The sequence below is a fragment of the Rhodamnia argentea genome, chromosome 5, assembly GCF_020921035.1.
Source record: "Rhodamnia argentea isolate NSW1041297 chromosome 5, ASM2092103v1, whole genome shotgun sequence".
NCBI classification, from domain to species: Eukaryota; Viridiplantae; Streptophyta; class Magnoliopsida; order Myrtales; family Myrtaceae; genus Rhodamnia; species Rhodamnia argentea.
Window position 1 is genome coordinate 8,351,600 of NC_063154.1, and position 20,249 is coordinate 8,371,848.

The 20,249-nt window shown below is 39.5% G+C and overlaps 2 protein-coding genes across 2 annotated transcripts; both read left to right on the forward strand.

Annotated features, from left to right (window-relative positions):
• Positions 1-1,243: 1,243 nt before the first annotated feature.
• On the forward strand, positions 1,244-5,637 carry LOC115739921 (myosin-binding protein 2). The gene is made up of 4 exons (XM_030673233.2): positions 1,244-3,030; positions 3,121-3,303; positions 3,398-4,750; positions 4,863-5,637. Exons 1-3 carry the CDS (start codon positions 1,443-1,445, stop codon positions 4,714-4,716), a joined length of 3,090 nt encoding a protein of 1,029 aa, XP_030529093.1. The 5' UTR covers positions 1,244-1,442; the 3' UTR covers positions 4,717-4,750; positions 4,863-5,637.
• Positions 5,638-13,588: 7,951 nt separating this feature from the next.
• LOC115740021 (cysteine-rich receptor-like protein kinase 43) lies at positions 13,589-19,290 on the forward strand. Its single transcript, XM_030673369.2, has 6 exons — positions 13,589-13,939; positions 14,062-14,201; positions 15,082-15,292; positions 16,911-17,148; positions 17,305-17,455; positions 18,661-19,290. The coding sequence occupies exons 1-6, from the start codon at positions 13,876-13,878 to the stop codon at positions 19,081-19,083; spliced, it is 1,227 nt and encodes a 408-aa protein (XP_030529229.1). The 5' UTR covers positions 13,589-13,875; the 3' UTR covers positions 19,084-19,290.
• Positions 19,291-20,249: the final 959 nt, after the last annotated feature.

A 20,249-nucleotide genomic window follows, 5' to 3' on the forward strand; every position in this document is an offset into this window, starting at 1 on the left:
CAAGATTAAGCCTTTTATATTTATACCAATATTTTTTTCTTTTTTTTTCTTCATCTTCCTCCGCCGATCGGTCACTAGATTGACAAGCCTTGCCCTTGCCGGCTTTCTCCTTCGGCGACCGGCTGCAAGAAGAAGAAGAAGAAGAAAAATTTTTAATTCTTTTTAAAATTAAAATATCATTAAAAATTATCCACGTCAGCGTCGGCCGATCATAGGTGGTCTGATGGACTAAACTGGGACAAATGCAAAAGTTTTATGATGAAATCGGCCAAAAAAAAAGTTTATGACTGAATTAGCACAATTGCAAAATGTTTAGGACTTTTTTGGTAATTTTCCAACAAGATATTGTAGTATTCTCTGTGCATGTTTCGAAAGATAAAAATGTAGCAAGAATATGAAATTATTTTCAACCAGTTTCTTCTTCTAAAAGTGGTAAAATGCATAAAAATAAAGGAATCACTTTTTATGATAAATTTGTTTGCGCATGGTCTACCAAGGAAGCATCTTTACACACAAAAAAAGAAAAAAAAAGGACTTTGAATTATGAATGAAGCACCGGCAAGGGCATCATCAATGGGGCCCCACCCACACACACACACTTTTACTTTAAGACTGGCCACCAATTTAGGGGCATGGTTGGTGGGCCACCCACTACACCCTATTTTTTATTTATTCAACTATACTATTTAAGTCCAGCCAATATATATATATATATATATATATATATATATATGTATATACTAATTAAATTTTTGTCATTAATATTTTGGCTGTACAGGTAGAAATTTTGCTGAGACTAAGAGTTTGCGAATAAATTAGGTTGATAGCCAAGATTTATTGCTATCATGTCTTGCATTGGCGGCCAAAGATTTCCTACCAAACCCGAGTGATCTTGAGATCGAGACATGCTTCAATACGGATGATTATGTACGGCATAAACGTCTAAACCCTCGTTGTTTTTCTTAAACAGATCCGCAGAAGAAAAAAAATTAGTGATGTGCTTCTGGGGAAAGTACTGATAATAGGGCTAAGGCGAAATTCGGAAAGATCGTAAGAGAAGGAGATTATCGAGATTATATACATATGTTTAAAAATATGTGTATAAGTCTGATATTTTTTTTTTCTACGATAAAATGAAAATTCAAAGGCAACGGTGAGAACAAGAGAGAATGTTGATGGTTACTTAACTTTGTCAAAAGAGGCTCCGTTGATGCTGCCAAGACATTCTTTTTAAGTTTTTTCCTCTGTCAAAGAACGACTCCTCTTCTCTGTTTCTCCTCCTGACTGTTCTGTCTCCTTCAACATCCTTCTTGGAAAACCATTCACCTCTCTCTCTCTCCAAGCACCCTTCTCTGCAAAACTCCGTATTACAATCGGATCTCTCTCTCTCTCTCTCTCTCTCTCTCTGTAGTCTGTACAGTACATATTGATCGTCATCTGCAATGGCGGCCAACAAGTTTGCGACCATGGTTCACAGGAACACCAACAAGATGACCCTCATTCTGATCTACGCCGTTCTCGAGTGGACTCTGATCGGCCTCCTCCTCCTCAACTCTCTCTTCTCTTACCTCATCGTCCGATTCGCCGGTTACTTCGGCCTCAAGAGGCCCTGCCTCTTGTGTTCCAGGATCGATCACCTGTTTGAGCCCGGCAAGACCAAGCTCCATCACAGAGGCCTTGTCTGCGAGAGCCACGCCACCGAAATCTCCCGGCTGGTGTACTGCTTCAATCACCAGAAGTTAGTAGAGCTCCAAGACATGTGCGAGGATTGCTCGTCCTCTTTGCAACTCGGCCCGGCTAAGGATGACGACGACGACGACAAGGCGAAGTGTTGTTGTCGTTGCTGCGGAGCGAGTGTGGAGAAGAATTCCCACTTCTCTCCCTGTGCTTCAATCAAGTCTTGCTTTGATAGTCCTGACGATACCCAGAAGGGGTATTTTGTCACAGAGGCAGAGGATGGAGATTTTCGGAGCGGATCGGAGTTGTTTGTGAAGGAAGGCATTCAGGGGATTGAAGAAGCTGGAAGATTCGTTGTGGTTTCTGAAGATTGTCAAGCATTTGGGGATGTTAAGTTGGAGCTAGAGGAGGACGACAAGTGTTCGTCGCCTTCATCAGAATATGGTGTTAAAGAAATGGTGGAGAATGACGATGGGAAGGTCGAACTGGTGACTGAGAAGGTGCGCGAAGTCCTTGCCGAGGATGATAGGAATGTGTTTGTTGTTGAGAGGCGTATGCCTGATGAGACTGATCAGAGCATGCTTCAATTCGGTGGCGGAAAAGGCCAATCAGCGGCCGTGAACGAGCTCTCCTCTCGCCACTTGGAGTTTGTGGAGGTTTCTGAAGATCGTCAAGCATATTGGGGTGTTAAGGTGGAGCCAAAGGAGGAGGAGGAGGACAAGTGTTCGTCGCCTTCTTCAGAATCTGGTATTAAAGAAATGGTGGAGAATGAGGATCACAAGGTCGAACTGGAGATTGAGAAGGAGCAGAGAGTCATTGCCGAGGATGATAGAAATGTGTTTTTTGTTCGGAGGCATATGTCTGATGAGACTGATCCGAGAATGCTTCAATTCGGCAGCAGAAAACGCCAATCAAAGGCTGGCATGGAGCTCTCATCTCGCCATTTGGAGTTTTACATCGGAAACAATGAGTGCGAGTTGATTCCAGTGGAACTGAAAGGGCTGTACACAATCAAAGAGGAAGATCATGAAAACTGTGGACAACAGGATGTCATTTTGGACTTCTGCTCCTCTCCTGGGAAGCAGATTGAGGTTGTGGAGGATAAGGTTAAGGGCGATTCGCTTCAGAGTGAAGGTTTCACGATAAAATTCGAAACCAAGGAGCTGAAAAAAATCGATTCTTCCGAAGCCGCGGAATTGGATGAGAATGTGTTATATCATGCACAAGAGAAGGATAGCAATGAGCAAGTTGCTGTTACTCAAGCAACCAGGACTTTCGGAGTGGGAAGTGATGATGTTCTTCAAGGAACTGCAGAAACGGCAGGAGGATTCGAAAGTTCAGACTTTCACCCAGGTAATTGTTATATTCCAGATATCAAACTAGATACTTTTGCTTTAGCGAAATTTGAATGCGAAAATTGAGAATGCGCCACGACATATGTAGGAGCCGAAGAGGAGTGTAATTCTCAGAATGATGAGGTCGACGCAGAGATTTCAATCGGGACAGAGATTCCTGATCAAGAAACAGTAGATGAGATTCATACTCAAGAATCGTTCCCTTCGTTTCATTGCACACAGGAAGATACTTCTACTAGATATGACATTCTCAGCGCTAATTTTGAGCACGGTAAGCTTTAAGAGTATTTTGCCAGCTGAAGGACTTCGCAAATGTCTCTTCATTTGATCCTAGTCTTATGCCTTTTGTCTCTTGTGGGTTATAGGGTTTATGCAAACTGAAAGAAATATAGAATTCCATACTGTCTCGTTTGGAGCGAGCGAGCTAGAAGATAATGGTCAAGTGCAATTGTGTATGGAGAGTAATGAGAATATTGAAGATGAGAAAATGCCGGATACACCCACTTCCATCGATAGCCTGCATAGGAGATTACTCCTTCTGGACAGGAGAGAATCTGGGATGGAAGATTCTGTAGAGTCGTTGGACGGGAGCGTGATCAGTGATATTGATGGTGGTGAAGGAACTCTCACCGTTGAGAAGCTGAAATCGGCATTGAGATCCGAAAGGAAGGCCTTACATGCTCTATATGCAGAACTTGAAGAAGAGCGGAGCGCTTCTGCTGTCGCGGCAAGCCAAACAATGGCAATGATCAACCGCCTCCAGGAAGAGAAGGCCGCGATGCAAATGGAGGCCTTGCAGTATCAGAGAATGATGGAAGAGCAATCCGAGTACGATCAAGAAGCATTGCAGCTTCTAAATGATCTTATGGTGAAGCGAGAAAAGGAGAAGGAAGAATTGGAGCAGGAGCTCGAGGTGTATCGCCAGAAGGTCGAGGAGTACAAGGCCAAGGAACATATGATGATCGTGAGAAGACACCGAACTTCATCTGCATCTTGTAGCAATTCCGAGGACGGTGATGGATTATTGGTCGATTTGAATGGTGAGGCGAAGGAGGAGGGCGGCCTTTCTGGTGACCGAAACGGAAGCCATGAGAAAACCCCAAGTGATGCAGTTGTGTATCTGGAGGAGTCATTGGAGGACTTTGAGGAAGAGAGGTTGTACATTCTAGAGCAGCTCAAGGCTCTGGAAGAGAAGCTCTTCGGAATGAGCTATGAAGAAGGACAACATTTTGAGGACGTGAAGCCAATGATCTGTCACTCCTACAAGGAAAACGGCAACGGTCACAGCGATCACTTGTCGAATGGTGGAGGTAATGGGAATGGAAACGGATATTCCAAAATGAATGGAAAACACCAGGAACACAGGGGACTTGGGGGCCCTAAGGCGAAGAGGCTGCTTCCTCTTTTTGATGCAGTTGGTGCAGAAACAGAATTAGATGGTGAGCTGTGCGGAGACGAACACCATGCTGAGGACAAGAGGCTCGCGATCGAGGAAGAAGTAGACTACGTATATGAGAGATTGCAGGCCCTTGAAGCTGACAGGGAGTTCCTAAAGCACTGTGTCAACTCATTGAGGAAGGGCGATAAAGGATTGCATCTTCTCCAAGAGATCTTGCAACACCTTCGCGATTTAAGGACCGTCGAGGTCCGTGTTAGGAACATGACCGATGGCGTAATGCAGTGAAATTTGCCACTGATGCTGCGACGTAGAAGTCAAGGTGGAGCTCTTGAATATAAGTCACTAATTAACCAGTAGTCTTTAATACTAAATTTGATATAATGTCAGGTTGGCGTATTGATCATTCTCAAATTTCCCCTGAAACTTTGCAGATTATCTTATTGGAGTCCATCGGCCACCGAAAAATCTAAGCAAAGTACCGGCGGCTGAGCATCATTCGGGCCACACCGGACACGGTGGCAAAGTACATTTCATGAACAAATGTTAAGGGATGCACCTTCAGGGAGAGGGAGGCCCCTGGTTCTGGTCTATTTCGTCTCATCTTGGTGGACAATGAGGAAAGAGTCTACCTTCATGTTTTTGACTTTGTTTTCTGTTCTTACTATAAGCCCAATTTTTATTTTCTGGGTTTATGCCTACCAGCACCTTTTGTGCAAAAGGGTGATGGTGGGTGTCATGTGCATGTAGGCTAGTGTGGGGGAGATAAAAACACCATGTCATCTGGAATTCTTTTTTCTTGTTTCTTCCTTCTGCTGTCTTTTTCTTGTTGTAATGTTACAGTTCTGTCATTTGGAGGTTGTGAGAGTAGGCATGGCTTGCATGGCTTGCATAGCTGGAAAGATCCAACCAAGATTCCAGTGCCAGTTAGGAAGTTTTTAGAAACAGGACACTCTTTTTTGGTTAATTCCTTTATGCCCTTCATCTGCTGGGGAAGCTAGGGGAAAAGTAAACTCACCCCCCCTTATCTTTCTCATCATTGCATCAGTTTCCATCACATGAGGGTTTGGCTTTCTTTTAATCATTTGGAGGAGCTTATGAAAGTTGTCTCTACTTGTATACACCTGTGTACTCATCATCTGTAAGTATGTAATGGTGTGTGTGTTGTTTTTTTTTCCCCTTTTGTTTTAGACTGTCTTGGAGTTTACCTAGTTGTTTTTGTATATTCTTTGGTTGTAAGTTTCTGAGGACATGAAGGCTCATCCCAAAAGGATTGTCATTAGATTATTCAGAGGAAGCAAGCATTGCTGTCTGTCACTGTGGATTATGCTTTAAGCATAAAAAATCTCTTGGTTGGTGTAGAAGAAACAACAATCAATCAATCAAGTACAGAGGAACCATCCTCTTAAGAACAGATATCAAGGATAATGAAAGCAACGGCATTCAGCTCAGCCAAAAACACAAAAAAAATAAAAAAATAAAAAATAGAAGCACAAGAATATGCACCTATAAACCCAGTTGGTGTAAATTTTTTTTTATGTGCATCGTCTTGAACATCGGTATAATTATGGTAAACGATGTACTCCGACGTTACGCTTGATCAATTCTACAAGACTTGATTCATGAAATTTTTCAATCTCTCAATTAAGGCACCGCCTAGGAGAGTAAATTTGTTGGCTACCTCTTTCACGCACTTTTTTTCCAATAGTCGAAGAGGATTTCCAATTTCATTAGGGAATGATCATGGCCTCAAAATGAAATGGCTCTGAGTCATGGGATGCCTAGTCATGATCAAGAGATGCTTGAAGGTCAAGCATGGGCTAAAGTCAACCCTTTACTTTTAGGCCTAGTCTGAAATTGAGAAGACGTCAGAGATGGTGGATTAATAATTAATATCTTTAGGTCCGCTTGCAAAATAATTTATTTGCTCGAGTTGTTGAACCGGTCCTCCCCTCGACTTGTAGCTATGATTGCTCATTAAAAACAGAAGATACGGATTATATTTCTCCTTTTATAGTTAGGTAAGTATGCAATGTAACATGTACACAGCATAAAAGTCTAATATCTGTGTCAAGAGGAGATTCTGAATTTTTTTTTTGTACAAAGATTATGGGATTAATAAATGGTGTGGCACCATACTGTCAACAGAAATTAAACCGTGTTTGATTTCGATGGTTCTAACAGTCCGATACAAATTACATTGGATTAATTAGTATCTAGAAGTTTGATTGAAATCGAACACATTAATTGGGTTCCTGTAGTGTTCTTCAGCATATAGCGGCTGCGTTTGGTTCGGCTTGGGAGGACGTAGAGCTATTTCCCCAAGGATATTTTGAATGGAGGCGGATTTGCAGAAAGCAAATGGCATTTGGTTGATGTATCGTTTGCTTAAAGCAACTTTGTAGTTAAAAACAAAAAACAAACAGCAAAAGAAAAAGAGAGGGCATGCATGGGCGAGCAAAGGGACTTTGGGCGAGCTTCGGTGGCGACGGTCGGCCAGGTGACCGTCGACCGGCGACCCTCATTGCTGCAGATCTCATTGCAATCTTGTTGAAGGTTAGCAAGAGCACCGGGCGACAGAGGTCGACAAAGCTCAGCGAAGCTCAAGACTTGCCTTGAACTTTCAGGTTTGCCAATACTAGTATTCAGCAAAGTCGTCCCCAAAAGAAATTTGCCATACACCCTCATTTTTTTCTCAAGGAAAGTCTCTTGGAAAGCCGAATCAAGGAAAGACTAATCGAACTTAAGATGGAATTTTTGCTTAGGCTTTTTTCTTTTTAAGTACATATTCATTTTTTCACTATTTTACAATAAATTTAAGTATGTTTCTTCAATCAAGGCCACGTAATCAAGTCCGAGACTTTTCATATCTTCGAAATCCATTGAATTTTTCTTTTGTTGGATTTTTTTTTTTCATTTTACTCGAAAGAGAAGTGCATTAAGATAAAAAAGCAAATCAAACAAATCGAGCATATCCGAAAGATAAATTAACTTGGTACAGCCTGCAGAGACTCGCTCATTCCACAAAGACAAGTCTGTCATAGCATCAAAACACAATCGAAGGTCGATAACCGAATCTCGTATCAACATGCCAAAGTTTCCTCTTCAAGAATCGCAGATTTGTCAAAAGGCGGTGTGCGCTCATATTCGACGTCCTCGGCACCATCACCGTATAGAAACGACGACGACAACAACAGCCGATTGAAAAAGCAGCACGTTGAATTTGGATATCTCTGTTTGTGGGCGGAATTGTTTTCTACTTTACTCGATCCGCAAAACACAAAATCGTTGGATCACATTAAACCTAATCCCCACTAGTCCAAAATACCATGATGGATACTTTTTGGTTGGTCCAACCATGACGGATATTTCAAACGATGAAAATGTAACACGTGCCAGCTAGGACAAGTTTAAGGTTAAAATATTTCGAGGAGATAAATCGCGAGAAATTAAAATTAAAATTTGAAGACGGAAATCTGTGGGATTAAGTTTGCACGTGGCTAATGATGGGAGAAGAACATCGGATTGATAAAGCAATTTATGACTGTGGGGGTTCCCTTTTTCCTTGTTTGCACCGAATGATTCACCACGAGGTCAATTAAATTCGGTAAAACGAGGAAAAGAAACATTTCTATTTACATTTAAGTGTAACATCTCTGCATAACAAATAATTCTTTGAGAAAATTCCAAATAAGTGCTCGAAGTGCCATCATTTTATCAAATAATGACCTGAAGGTGCGCTCATTGTTTCAAAGAATGGCATGACCAAATGCATTTTCGTCTTTTTACATTTTTCTAATTTTTTTTTCCTTTTTTAGTTTTTTTTTCCTTTTTTTTCTCTTCCACCTCGCTTGTGGTTGTGTCCTCGGCGGCCGGGTGGTTGCCGGCGAGGGCTTGCCCCACCCTACCCTAGGCGAGGCCGGCCCTCGCCTGCGGTCGCAAGAGCTTGCCTCGCTCCGCCCGTGTGGGGGCCTGTCTCACCTCGCCCTACCCAAGCGAGGACAACCCTCTCCTGCAGCCACAAGGGCTCGCCTCGCTCTACCCAAGTGAGGATCGGCCTTGTTGCCACCGGCGAGGCCATCCATCAGCAAAAATGAAGGGAAAAAAAGGAAAAATGCAAGAAAAAAGGAAAAAGAAAAAAGAAAGAAAAGGGGGAAAGAAAAAAAAATCAGAAAGTAAATAATTTGAGGCACCTAACTGAAGATGTTCTAACTGGTTCCTCCACGTGCAATTAGGAAAGTCCCACGTTGTCACATGAAAGGCCTTGGCACTTTTGGGTACGAGGACAGCTAAGGACAGCAGGAGTGGCACTAATCATTCTTCGTCGTGGATCACTTTCGGCGGTGCTTAATTCGAAAGGCTAATGATATAACCCAACTAGAATTTTTTGTTTATGTGAGGGTGGTGTCAGGTGTGAGCCAATTGATCATGCCCCTTCGGCCAATTAATTAGATTGGCAATGTATCTGAGTATCTCCAAGAAATGGGTGTTAGGTTTAATGCTTTTATCATTGTTTCAAGCTGCTTTTACGCGAGCCTGAACCATCTAAAAGTTTTCCTTTCCAATCTAGGGTAATCCTTCCTACTTGCTAGTTTGAATTGCTGTTAAGGTAAAATCAGAGCAATTACGCCGGTGTTGAAAGCTTTAAGTGAAAATAGCACGATCACAAAGTCAACACGATCGGCGACTTACACCATGTAAACAACAAGAAGGGTGCCCCGGCGTGACCGATATCTCCTTTGGAATTGTAACGTATCTGGTTCAATTCAACTTTGTTAAAAAAGTAGTTTTAGGTATGAGTGGATTAGCGATATCAATTTCTTTACCTTTTTATTTAAATGATACGGTGGTGATTGGGCCCGCTTCTCTTATCTCTAGCCATTCAATTAATGTTGATTCTCTTTTATGCTTAGCCTATCTCCATGAACCCAAACAAATCCGTCCTCTCATTTGCGTGCTAATACCACTAGGAAAACTCCCCCTTAATAAATCGACCAAAAAAACTTCCACTTAATTAACAAGTCAGGAATACACTCACTTTCATTCTTGTCAATCTCCTCATAACCGCGTCTCACCAAAAAAATAAATCCTTGTAATGGTATTTTTTTAGATTGTGTTTGGTCATCAGAATATAAGTCGTGATATAATATATTTTAGGGCGACGTTATTTTCACTTCCATTTTGGCTAAGGCACTCCTCTTTTCAATCAATAGACTAAAATACCCTCCTCCCTCTTTAAGTTATTATTATTTTTTTTATCAACCTAACCAACATAACCGCCTTTATTTATATTTTTCTTTTTAAATATCAAATTCACAATTTAAATGTCAAATTACACCCAATAAAATATCATCTATAATGTATCATGCTATCACTTCTCCTAGAGGAGTTCACTATTCTTAATTTATGATCTCATGCTTTTAATTAAAAAATCTATATAAAATGTTAGAAATTTCTAGTTATAACGACTTATGAACACATAATTAACTGTTTGTTTATTTTTTATGACATAGCTTGAGGAAAACTTTACTTCAAAGTTGAAATTTAAATCTATATAATTATCAAGCAGATTTTGATCTTGTGGGTATAGACTTGCGGGTTTCTAAAGTTACAAATCGCTTATTTGTGCTTTTTTTTTTTTTTAGCTTTTCACATTTTAATATGAATTGCAAGATGGGATTGAAAATTTGATTATACATTCTGCACTTTCAAACTCGCGTAAGATATTTTTAGAGGAAAAATTTAAGCATATTTTAAATTTTTTATCCACTTGCTATGAGATTGAATTTACAATCAATATTAATTCCTTTCTTTATATTAATAGTTGAACAATACAAAATTTCATATTTTTTTCTTTTACGTGTTTATCCTTTGTTAATACATATCTAAATACCAATATGTTCGACATTTTATTATGCTTTTAACAAATTTAATCTTTTCCATTTTGTGATCAATTTTCCTTTTCTAGTCTTATCAAGATCAACTAAAAATAAAGGTAGAATTGTGAATTAGCCCGATAAAAAAAGAAATATTTAATTAAAGAAAGAGGGGGGTATTTTAGTGAGATAACTAGCAAAAAGGAGTGCCTTAGCCAAAATTGGAGTGGAAATAGCGCCGCCCTATATTTTATCATATTCTGTGTTTAGTAGTTGTCCATGATAGGATAAATGGGATATAGTCAGGATAAAAAAAATCCTAGATGAGAGAGTGAGATAGATCATGATAGGATTTCTTAAGAAAGTACACATGAAGACAATTGAATTTTTCCCACAACCACCGTCTCTCCTCCGTGTTTGGTCGTCTCTCTAGCAAGGGTTGGGGGCTCTCCAATGGCGGAGACGCGCAAGTGTGGCCGCTTCTCCAGTGAAGCTAAGTTGGGGTCTACGGTCTCAAAGTTGGATATCTTCACGACCTTGTTCTTTAATCGATTGATTGGCGTGATATGAAATCATGTCCCTCGTTCTTTAACCGCTTGAACTTTTTCGACATTTGAAGGGGGTCTCGACATATTATCAAGAGTTAGAGGTTCATCATCAACTTTCAAAAAGGGTTTCAACATTCGAAAGGGCTCTTTTGGACGACCTGTATGAGTGTATCTTCAATTTGCGAAAAGAGGCCTAATAATTAGATTGTTCAGCTTTTGTTTACTCACTCAACAATACAACGAGCAAGATCAGTGGGTCATTCTTAAAGGATTTGACATCGGATCAAGACCCTCGATTCTATGCAGTCCGCTCCGTTGATGTTGTACCCGAATTCAGATGGCACAAGCCTCTACTCCACAATAAGTCACCCATCATAACTCATCATTGAATACTTTTTAAAGAATCATGATGTTTCAGCAAAATAGAGTCAATCTCAACCGCATCTTGTCTCTGCTTATCCAACTTTAAATTGGTAGTTCGCCAAATAATAAATAGGATATGACAAAATTCTTAAATTTCATATCATATCCAGTTTTATCCCGATTTGAAATCCGGACGATCCCATCACTTTAAATATACAATTTTCTGAAAAACTTTACCCAAAAAACGGCCACAGGCACCCTAAATATCCTAATGCAAGTTCAAGCCCTGAGTGCAAGGTGCTGGCCATGTTGCTACCAACTCAAACAATCCTTTTTCAAGATTAAACCCAAGGCACGACGCCACACAAAACCCTCAAGAAATCTATTTATCGCGTTCTACCAAAGTTGGATTTTCATCTTTCAATTTATAAAATGCCGTAACGTATAATCACTTAAAAAGAGTTTGGAGATGAACGATTAGATTTATATAAATATATATATGTATGATTCGAAAGCTCATGAATTCTCCTAACAACGGTTCTTGTGAGAGATTAGACGAGGGTCTAATAAGCGTGCTCTGAGATTTAATCTACTCCGTCCCAGGTCACGCATTGAACTGATCGAAATAGAAATCGAGAAGTCCAGCAGAATTCACATGGAAGGATCGTGGAAAAACCAGGAGCGATCTTTCTTGACTTTGACTTTGTCTACTCCTCTTGCATTTAAAGGGCAGCAGCCATCTGTCCTCTTCGCCCCGGATGGAAAAACCCACGAAAATTTTCACACCCCCAAGCCCCAACAGACAAAATTAAATAATATAAAAATGGATACGACCAAATTATGTCGTTGCAATAATAATACCAACTAATTATAATAATAATAAATCAGCTTCAAATAAAAAAAATTATAATAATAATAAACACATAGTCCTGTCACATCCAAGCAGAATTTGCCAGGTAGAAGAACGTTCTACTTTCCTCGCCAAGGCAGGATCAAAGGAGGACGAAGAGATTATTCACGTTCTGTGATTGTTTTGTTTAAAATCCGGAGTAATTGAAATTTTCACATAATGTAATACTTTAACACGTAAATTCGCGCGTGATTTTCCTCCGTAACTTTTGGTCAAGCTAAGAACGAACATGCCCGAATATCTTCTTTCATGATCATGCCTTATCACAGTGCTTAGCGTAAAAAGTACGAGTTCTCCCGAAATTTCGATAATGGAAACCCGAAATGATGTGACACTGGACCATCCAAGAGGGTAATGATTATAAGGGAATTCGATCATTTCGAGAGTTTGAACCTTGCAAATGTCACTTATTTTGAAGGATCGGAGCTTTCACTATCTAAGTACCGAAAAGAAATTGGATTTGAACTATTATTAGGGTGTTGTAATATATCCTTCACTTATTAAAGATTCCAAATATCTTCTATGGAACCAAGTACTCTTTAACACCGGAACCATTTGGACCTCCATCACCATAATAAAACAGTAAGATGTCTTAATATTTGCCTAAGTTGCACTTAAAGCCAAAAGGACCTCTATTGGGATATTCGAAATATTGAATTTTAACCAAAATAATAAATTAAATTTAGATAGATCAATAGAAGTTACAAGACGATCTCAAGTGAAATCATCCCGCAATTCCCATACACAAAAGGAAAAGAGAAAATTATACAAATGACTTGTGAACTTTGATCCGGCGTGCAATATAGTCCATGAACTTTTAAATTATTTAATGTGATCCTTAAACTTTATCTCAACGTGCAATGTAGTCAATTAACTTTTTATTCATCCAATTTGATCTCTGCACTTTTTGATACATGTTTAATTCAATCCTTGTATTTTATAAAAATGTTCAATATTGTCCCCGAACTTGAATTAATGAAAAGATCATATTAAACATCTTCATATAGTTGAAGGACCAAATTGAATATGCATAAAAAATTCAGGGACCACAATGAACAAAATAAAAATTCAAGAGCCACATTGCACATCTAGGTAAAATTGAGGGATCCCATTGAGTAAATTAAAAGTTTAAATATCACATCAAGTATTGAGTCTAAATTCAATAAATATTTAAATGTTCGTCCCAAAGGTAAATAAACATCCACCACACCCAAACGCGTGTTCATAGTTCGTACTCTTCCGGTTGTGTAGGCAAATTGTCGCTCCTCCGACGTTTCGTCTTGATTCCGTCCAAGTTCTTGCCAAAAAACCCAACTTGGTTTAGATGGTGTCTTGTGCAAGAAGACACGGAACCTTTGTGGCGACAACGCTTTTTTCTCTGTTTGACCGTTTTCCTCTGCACGAAAAGAAAGAAGGAAAATGAAAGAAGAAAAGTTAAAATGTCAGGATTCATTGGTTGTCATGTGGGTCAACACGCGCAGCTCTCGTACTAAACCTCCGAGTTCGCTCCTACTCGGAAACACATAGTCTCGCACACCAATTCTCTATTTTGGGCGAAACCCGGCAAGAAAAACCAGTTCTTGCTCAAATCCTCTTCGTTTCTTCTCCGTCTTTCCCTGCCGCGAAGTTCCAATTCATCGAATTTCGCCAGACAAGCTGCTGATATTGGTTTGGGGGGGGGTGGGTACTCTGTTGGTTCTTCTTCTGGGTTGCATCTTACATGGATTAGTTCTTGAATTTCTGGAGAAGCATGCCCAAATCGAAAAGCTTCATGCATAATCTCCTGAAAACATTCAAATTCGGCTCGAGCAAAGGTGAATGGAGAGACCCGGTTGGCTCTGTTTCCGGCAAACATTTTTCATGTACTTTGCGTACGATTTCTTGTTCTGTTTCATGATCTGATTACGTTATTGATCTCTGTCGTTCCCGTGACTAGAGGGACAAGGGGAAGAGGACTTGGGGAGAATAGCTGCTCAAGAGCAAAAGCATTTCTCATTCGAAGCGTTGGTTGCTGCAACGAAAAATTTTCACCCGACTCACAAACTCGGTGAAGGTGGTTTTGGACCCGTATACAAGGTCAGTGACTTCTGCCGTGCAATTCACTGCAAGTTTTAGAGTTCCAGTTGCTTTCTCATGTACTGAGTACATCGCCCTTTGATTCTCTAGCTCGGAGTAGAAGTGGGAATTTATGGTGAAATTGTGGGGTTGTCTTTCTGTGTCTTGCTCGCAATTGAGTCAATCTCATCAAAGCGAGAATAGCTGGAATGGAAGTTAGAATGCTATACATCTGTTGGGATATTTGCAAGATGTGTCTTGGGTTCTCAAAGTCGTATTTGCTGATGACCTTGTATGTCGACAGATTTAATTAGGTACGGTCATTGTTTAAGGCACTAGCTATTAGTTACTGTAGCCAGTCTGTCGGTTCAAGAGATGTTGGTATCTACAGTTTTATGTGCTAATTATTAGTTACAGTATATACTGTTAGGTCAAGAGACCCGATGATGGTAGAGCTGTCTAATGGGGCATCTGGAAATGCTTTTTTTCCAAAGAATCGTGAATTTGATGATTCTAGGATTTCATGAAGAGAGGTTACATTATATGCCTTGGCTCTCTTGTTTTCCTTGCAAAGATCCTGCTTTCTTGGTCTTGCTGTGACTGAAAGTTTTGGACATGGCTACTCTGGAGTTCTATTCCTCGTCTAATCTCTTACTCTCCTGATTCTACGTGTTATTAAGAATAACGTGCGGACTTGTGCTCAAAGGAGTACAGGAATTAAGTTCAGATATTTCAACTGTTCTGCTTGCCTATCTTGTTATTCAACTTCTTGCTAATTGTGATCGAGCTTCTCTTGTACTTAGCCTACATTACATGTTTAAACCAATAGAGGGCAGTGTTTTCAGTCATCAAACATAAATTCAGAGACTACTTCATCGACGTTACAGTTGTTTCTCTACAGGGAAAGTTGGAAGATGGAAGAGATATTGCGGTGAAAAAGCTTTCTCATAGCTCAAATCAAGGGAAGAAGGAATTCACAAATGAAGCAAAGTTATTGGCACGTGTACAGCACAAGAATGTTGTAAATTTGTTGGGGTACTGTGCTCATGGATCAGAAAAGTTGCTAGTTTATGAGTATGTCCGCAATGAGAGCCTTGACAAGCTTCTATTCAGTAAGTATCGGTTAATCTTTGTAAATGCTTCCCTATCTGGTCCTCTTCTCAAATGTCATCATTCATCCTTGCACAATTGATCAGCACAAGAAAAAATTTCAACAGCCGGTGAAGAGTTCCCTCGATTGTGATGTAGCAGGGTCTGTCTTTTGGCTTCCACGCTATGATTTGAAAAGAAATGCTGCACTAAATTTATTGACCAACTAAAGTATATCTGATTCTTCATGAGACTTGAGAATACCTTGTAAATTTGAAATGGTTTGCTTGCTGCAATTGTTTGACCGCTATTTCCACGATAAGTTTTCGTGTTCTATTTACTTTGGTGTGTATATGATGTTTCCGTCGATTCGGATGAATACATAACAATATAGATTCCATGAAGAAGGTCAAGTCTTTGGTTTTATCAGTTTGCCATAGGAGTGTACATTTAAATTTGAATGTTGAGAAACTTATGGGCACCTCTTAAACTGAATATTAGATTTGCTTAGTGATGAGTCACATATTCTGCATAGAATCTTTTTCCTTGATAGATGAAAATTTTCAAACTGACTATTACATTTGCCTGAGTCACATATTCTGGGCAGAGTCTTTTTCCTTTATAAATGAAGATTTTCATCTTAAGACTTAACTACTAGGTCAACTTGTGGTGCTTATTCAATTTTTCATCTGAAATACATTAGTGTAAAAATAAAGGCTCACTTTTAACTGGTACTTGTTCAAATTCCTCCCAAGAAATGTGGTAGGAACATCTATGTGCAAATTTACAGTGGAGATTTATTCACAATTGGAGTTATTTTCACAAGTAGAAGCAAGGGAAACCTCGTATGATTATCTTCATAAGTTAAGCGATGTCATCTGAAGCCTTGATTGTGCTGTGACGTCTTCTATCTGCAATGTTGCCTTAATTTCATTATTTGTTCCATTTGTATTCATTTAAACTATGACAGTCAAGTATGGACCAAGTCAATAAGTTATCTCCTTCATGCATCTAAGCATAAAATAAGAGTCAGTTCTCTCTCTCTCTCCCTCTCTCTCTCTCTCTCTCACCTCTGTTTTTGGTGGAGCAGGATGGTCCATTACCTCACACATGTCACATGTAAATCTTCTGTAACTAGAAAGCAATTATATGAAGCCATATGCTCCTTTCCGTGACGACTGTTAAATTTTCAATAAGAGTTGGATCTGATGTCAAAATGCAGTTGGGCAATGAATGATGAAACGTTGAACATAATGGGGCTCGTGTTTCAAATTCCAGGAGTAAACTACTAGAGCCCCAAACTGTGTAATAGTATTGATTTTGCTGTCAAACCACTTTGTTGAAAGCCGTTTTGTTTAGTACTATTGATTTTGCAGTCAAACCACTTTGTTGAAAGCCTTTTTATTTGCTCTGTTTTTTCCTTGATCTGATGCATGATCCATTGTTTTAGAAGTAATCAATGGCCATCTACTTTGAATAACCCCACCGTTCCCAACTTTAAAAATTCCTTGGACACAAGTTTTCATATTCCATTTTGGCACAGTTGTTTGCATACTTTTCCCTCCTAAATTAATTGAATGCATAGAAGTCAAAACTATAGTGATTCTTATCCTGACGGCGACTTCATTGGTCTGGATGCAGAATCCAATAGTAACAAGGAGTTGCTTGACTGGAAGAGGAGGTTTGACATCATCGGGGGCATCGCCCGCGGCTTGCTCTACCTGCATGAGGACTCGCACAGCTGCATCATTCACCGCGACATCAAGGCGAGCAACATACTCCTTGACGACAAGTGGGTCCCGAAGATTGCGGACTTTGGGATGGCCCGCCTCTTCCCGGAAGGTGAAACGCACGTCAACACACGCGTGGCCGGTACCAAGTAAGTGGTCGAGCATTCCTACTAATATATGTTGTTTTGTGCTGTCAATTGTCTTGGTCCCTGATGCAGTAGATGTTCTTCTATTTATCTGAGTATTTAATTGGTGGCTAGTTAAAAATATAGGGGATGATTTGTGATTATTATAATTGGTTACAGTGGGTATATGGCTCCAGAATATGTGATGCACGGAAGCTTGTCGAAGGCAGCGGACGTGTTTAGCTTCGGTGTGTTGGTTCTCGAGTTGATCACCGGACATAGGAACAACTCCTTTCATTTAGATGTTGATGCGCAAAATATGATCGATTGGGTAAGTTTGTCGCAACCTCGTTCTGACTTCTTTTGACAAACAATACACTCTCTTTGTTTGGGGATAGCATGAGTATCCAAACTTTCGACTCAGTTAGTTCCCACAGATACACAAAAGTAATAAATATGGACTCCCTCTTGAAAAGGATCTGCAGTAGTGATTCATGCTCAGTTTTAGTCCTGAATGAATGGAGATTGATTTGAGAAAGTTAATTGTAAACGTGTGTGCAAACTACCTTCAATCAGGATGCAGTGCATGATTTTTCTTTCAACATTGTAATTGTATGGCTGCAATTTAAACTTTATCCTTTCATAATTTTTTTTTTCCTCAGCCAGAAAATGAGAGTCTAGTTCCACACCTTAAAAGTTAAATTGTGAGGTGGGGGCCCAAATATTAATATTTAGAAACAAAAGGGAAATTCTTTAAATTGACTCTTTCAAACCACTTGGGTCCACTTTGTGAAAAGCCAACCACCATGTGCTACGCAAAAAGCAATATTTAAATGCTCTTGGATTCACATGTTGTGTTGACAACTGAACATTTCCCCTCATGCTTTCGTTTTGAAGTTAGTAGGAAAAAGGAAAAGCGTGTGCCGTGCGAAATGGTCATAGGTTGTGTTTATATTTTCATGTGAGGATGACCAAAGTGGTATGGAAGTCCACAGTGCTTTCAGACCTTGTTAATTATTAATGTGAGTGAGATGGGGTGACCATCTCTTGATTGGCACATAAAATTGGCAAGTTACGTGCTTAAGTGGGCACATGTCCATATCAAAAGCTCTCTATACACGCTAAAAAACAATGCCAAAAGCAAGCTTATTGGGGTAGATCCTGTGCTAGGTCGAGATTCAAGAATATACATATATCATTTCTTAGAAAAAGGGAATTTGTTCAGATCTATAGTCTGCTTCTAAATTCCCCACTCTAGAAGGTCTGTCTATATCGTTCTGTGCGGTATTGCATTAAACAGATTTTGGTCAAGTTACGCTCAAACGTACTTGTTTTCCCCAATTGTGCTGGACGTTCTGAGCAAGACCTGCACATGGATGGATTATTAGTCAGTCAGTTGGCAAAAGAAACTGAGGCATCTGTTTTTCTTTTATACTCTAGTTGAGTTAGAACTATGTGTGAATCTCTGAGCCAATCGTACTGTGATTTTCGCAATTATGAATCTCACGTATTGAAGTGTGATTTCTGAATGTATAGGCATACAAAATGTACAAGAAAGGGAAAAGCTTGGAGATTGTGGACTCAGCATTGGCATCCTCAGCATCCGCGGATCAAGTGGCCATGTGCATCCAAATAGGGCTTTTGTGTACGCAAGGCGATCCGCGCAACCGCCCAACCATGAACCGGGTTGTGGTCTTGCTGTCGAAGAAACCCGGCAGCCTGGACGAGCCGATCGCAAGGCCGGGCATACCGGGCACCCGTTACAGACGGTCCCGCCGGCCTCCCGGCTTGTCTAGTTCTGCCGGAACGACTACAGGAACTTCTGGCGACACCATGATGCGCTCCTTCGGCTCAGGATTCAACACGAGCTCCGCGACGGCATCGACGGCCACAACCTCAACGATGTCTACCCTCGCGAGTCCTTCGGATCCTCACGGGAAGCGCCCTATGCAGAGTTAGGTACATCACTCCTATTGAGGTGTAGGAGTTTTTGAGTATTCTTTGTATGCCCAAATTAGAGTTTGAAGTGGAAATGCATGAGGGAATTAGTCAGGTAAGGTGTCTAAGGACGTGACTGGAGAACCTATGGAAAGACGGGAAAAAAAATTGGTTGTGTTGAAGTGTGCAATTTACGAATGTGTAAATTAGCAAATTCATTCTTTTCTGTGACGCTTTGTGTAAATTCCTTTATAAAATAGTGATACAAATATTAAAATTAGTTCACAAAATGAGTGCTCGACTATGGTCCGCTAGTTTAAATATTGTCAAATATCTCATATTGTCACTAAATTTTGGGTCAATTCCATGAAAAACCCTAAATTGGTACACCTATGACAAATTTACTTCAACCTATTTTGTTTATCACGAAAAATCTCAAATTGACACGCCTGCGATAAATTTATCCTAAATTATTTTTTTGATTACTAAAAATATTAAATTAGTATATTTGCGATAAATTTACCCTAAACTAATTATTTTGACAACTAAAAACCTTAAATTGTTATATATGTGAAAGATTTACCCTTTGTTAGTTTTAGTTAAATTGGATTAATATCATGAAAAATTTCAAATTGATACACCCGTGACAAATAGAGGGTAAACTCCAAACGTGCACGTTCGGCAATTGCCACGTGTCATCCAAATCAGTAATTTGACAATAAAACTTAACGAAAATTAACGGATGGTAAATTTTTCATAGATGTACTAGTTTGAGGTAAATTTGTGAATGTATACTAGTTTATGATTTTTGGTGGTTAAAAAAATAGTTTGGGATAAATTTGTCACATGTGTTCCGATTTGAAGCTTTTCGTGATATTAACCTTTAAATCTTTCAAAATATAATTTATGTATGGCAATATATACAGCATCGTAAAGTGCAAACAATATAAAATAAATAAATGAAAAATAATTTTGATCATGTTTTAGATAAGAATTATTGTCGATACTGAATTTTTATTTTAATGGGTCAATTATTTTAAATAATAGAAAGCGATTATTATTACAAAATGTGTTTTAAATCATTCATTTTTCGCGAAATAATGGAGTCTGATTTTCTTTTCAAATAGACGAGACATACAAACTTGGTTGAAACCGAGATCCAAGAATGAGCCGCATATGTAATGTCC

Coding starts and splice junctions, on each gene's coding strand:
- LOC115739921 (XM_030673233.2), top strand. CDS start 1,443: ATGGCGGCCAACAAGTTTGCGACCATGGTTCACAGGAACACCAACAAG. Junction 3,031..3,120: donor AAGTTCAGACTTTCACCCAG/GTAATTGTTATA, acceptor CGACATATGTAG/GAGCCGAAGAGGAGTGTAAT. Junction 3,304..3,397: donor CAGCGCTAATTTTGAGCACG/GTAAGCTTTAAG, acceptor TGTGGGTTATAG/GGTTTATGCAAACTGAAAGA.
- LOC115740021 (XM_030673369.2), top strand. CDS start 13,876: ATGCCCAAATCGAAAAGCTTCATGCATAATCTCCTGAAAACATTCAAA. Junction 14,202..15,081: donor GTTTTGGACCCGTATACAAG/GTCAGTGACTTC, acceptor GTTTCTCTACAG/GGAAAGTTGGAAGATGGAAG. Junction 17,456..18,660: donor CGCAAAATATGATCGATTGG/GTAAGTTTGTCG, acceptor CTGAATGTATAG/GCATACAAAATGTACAAGAA.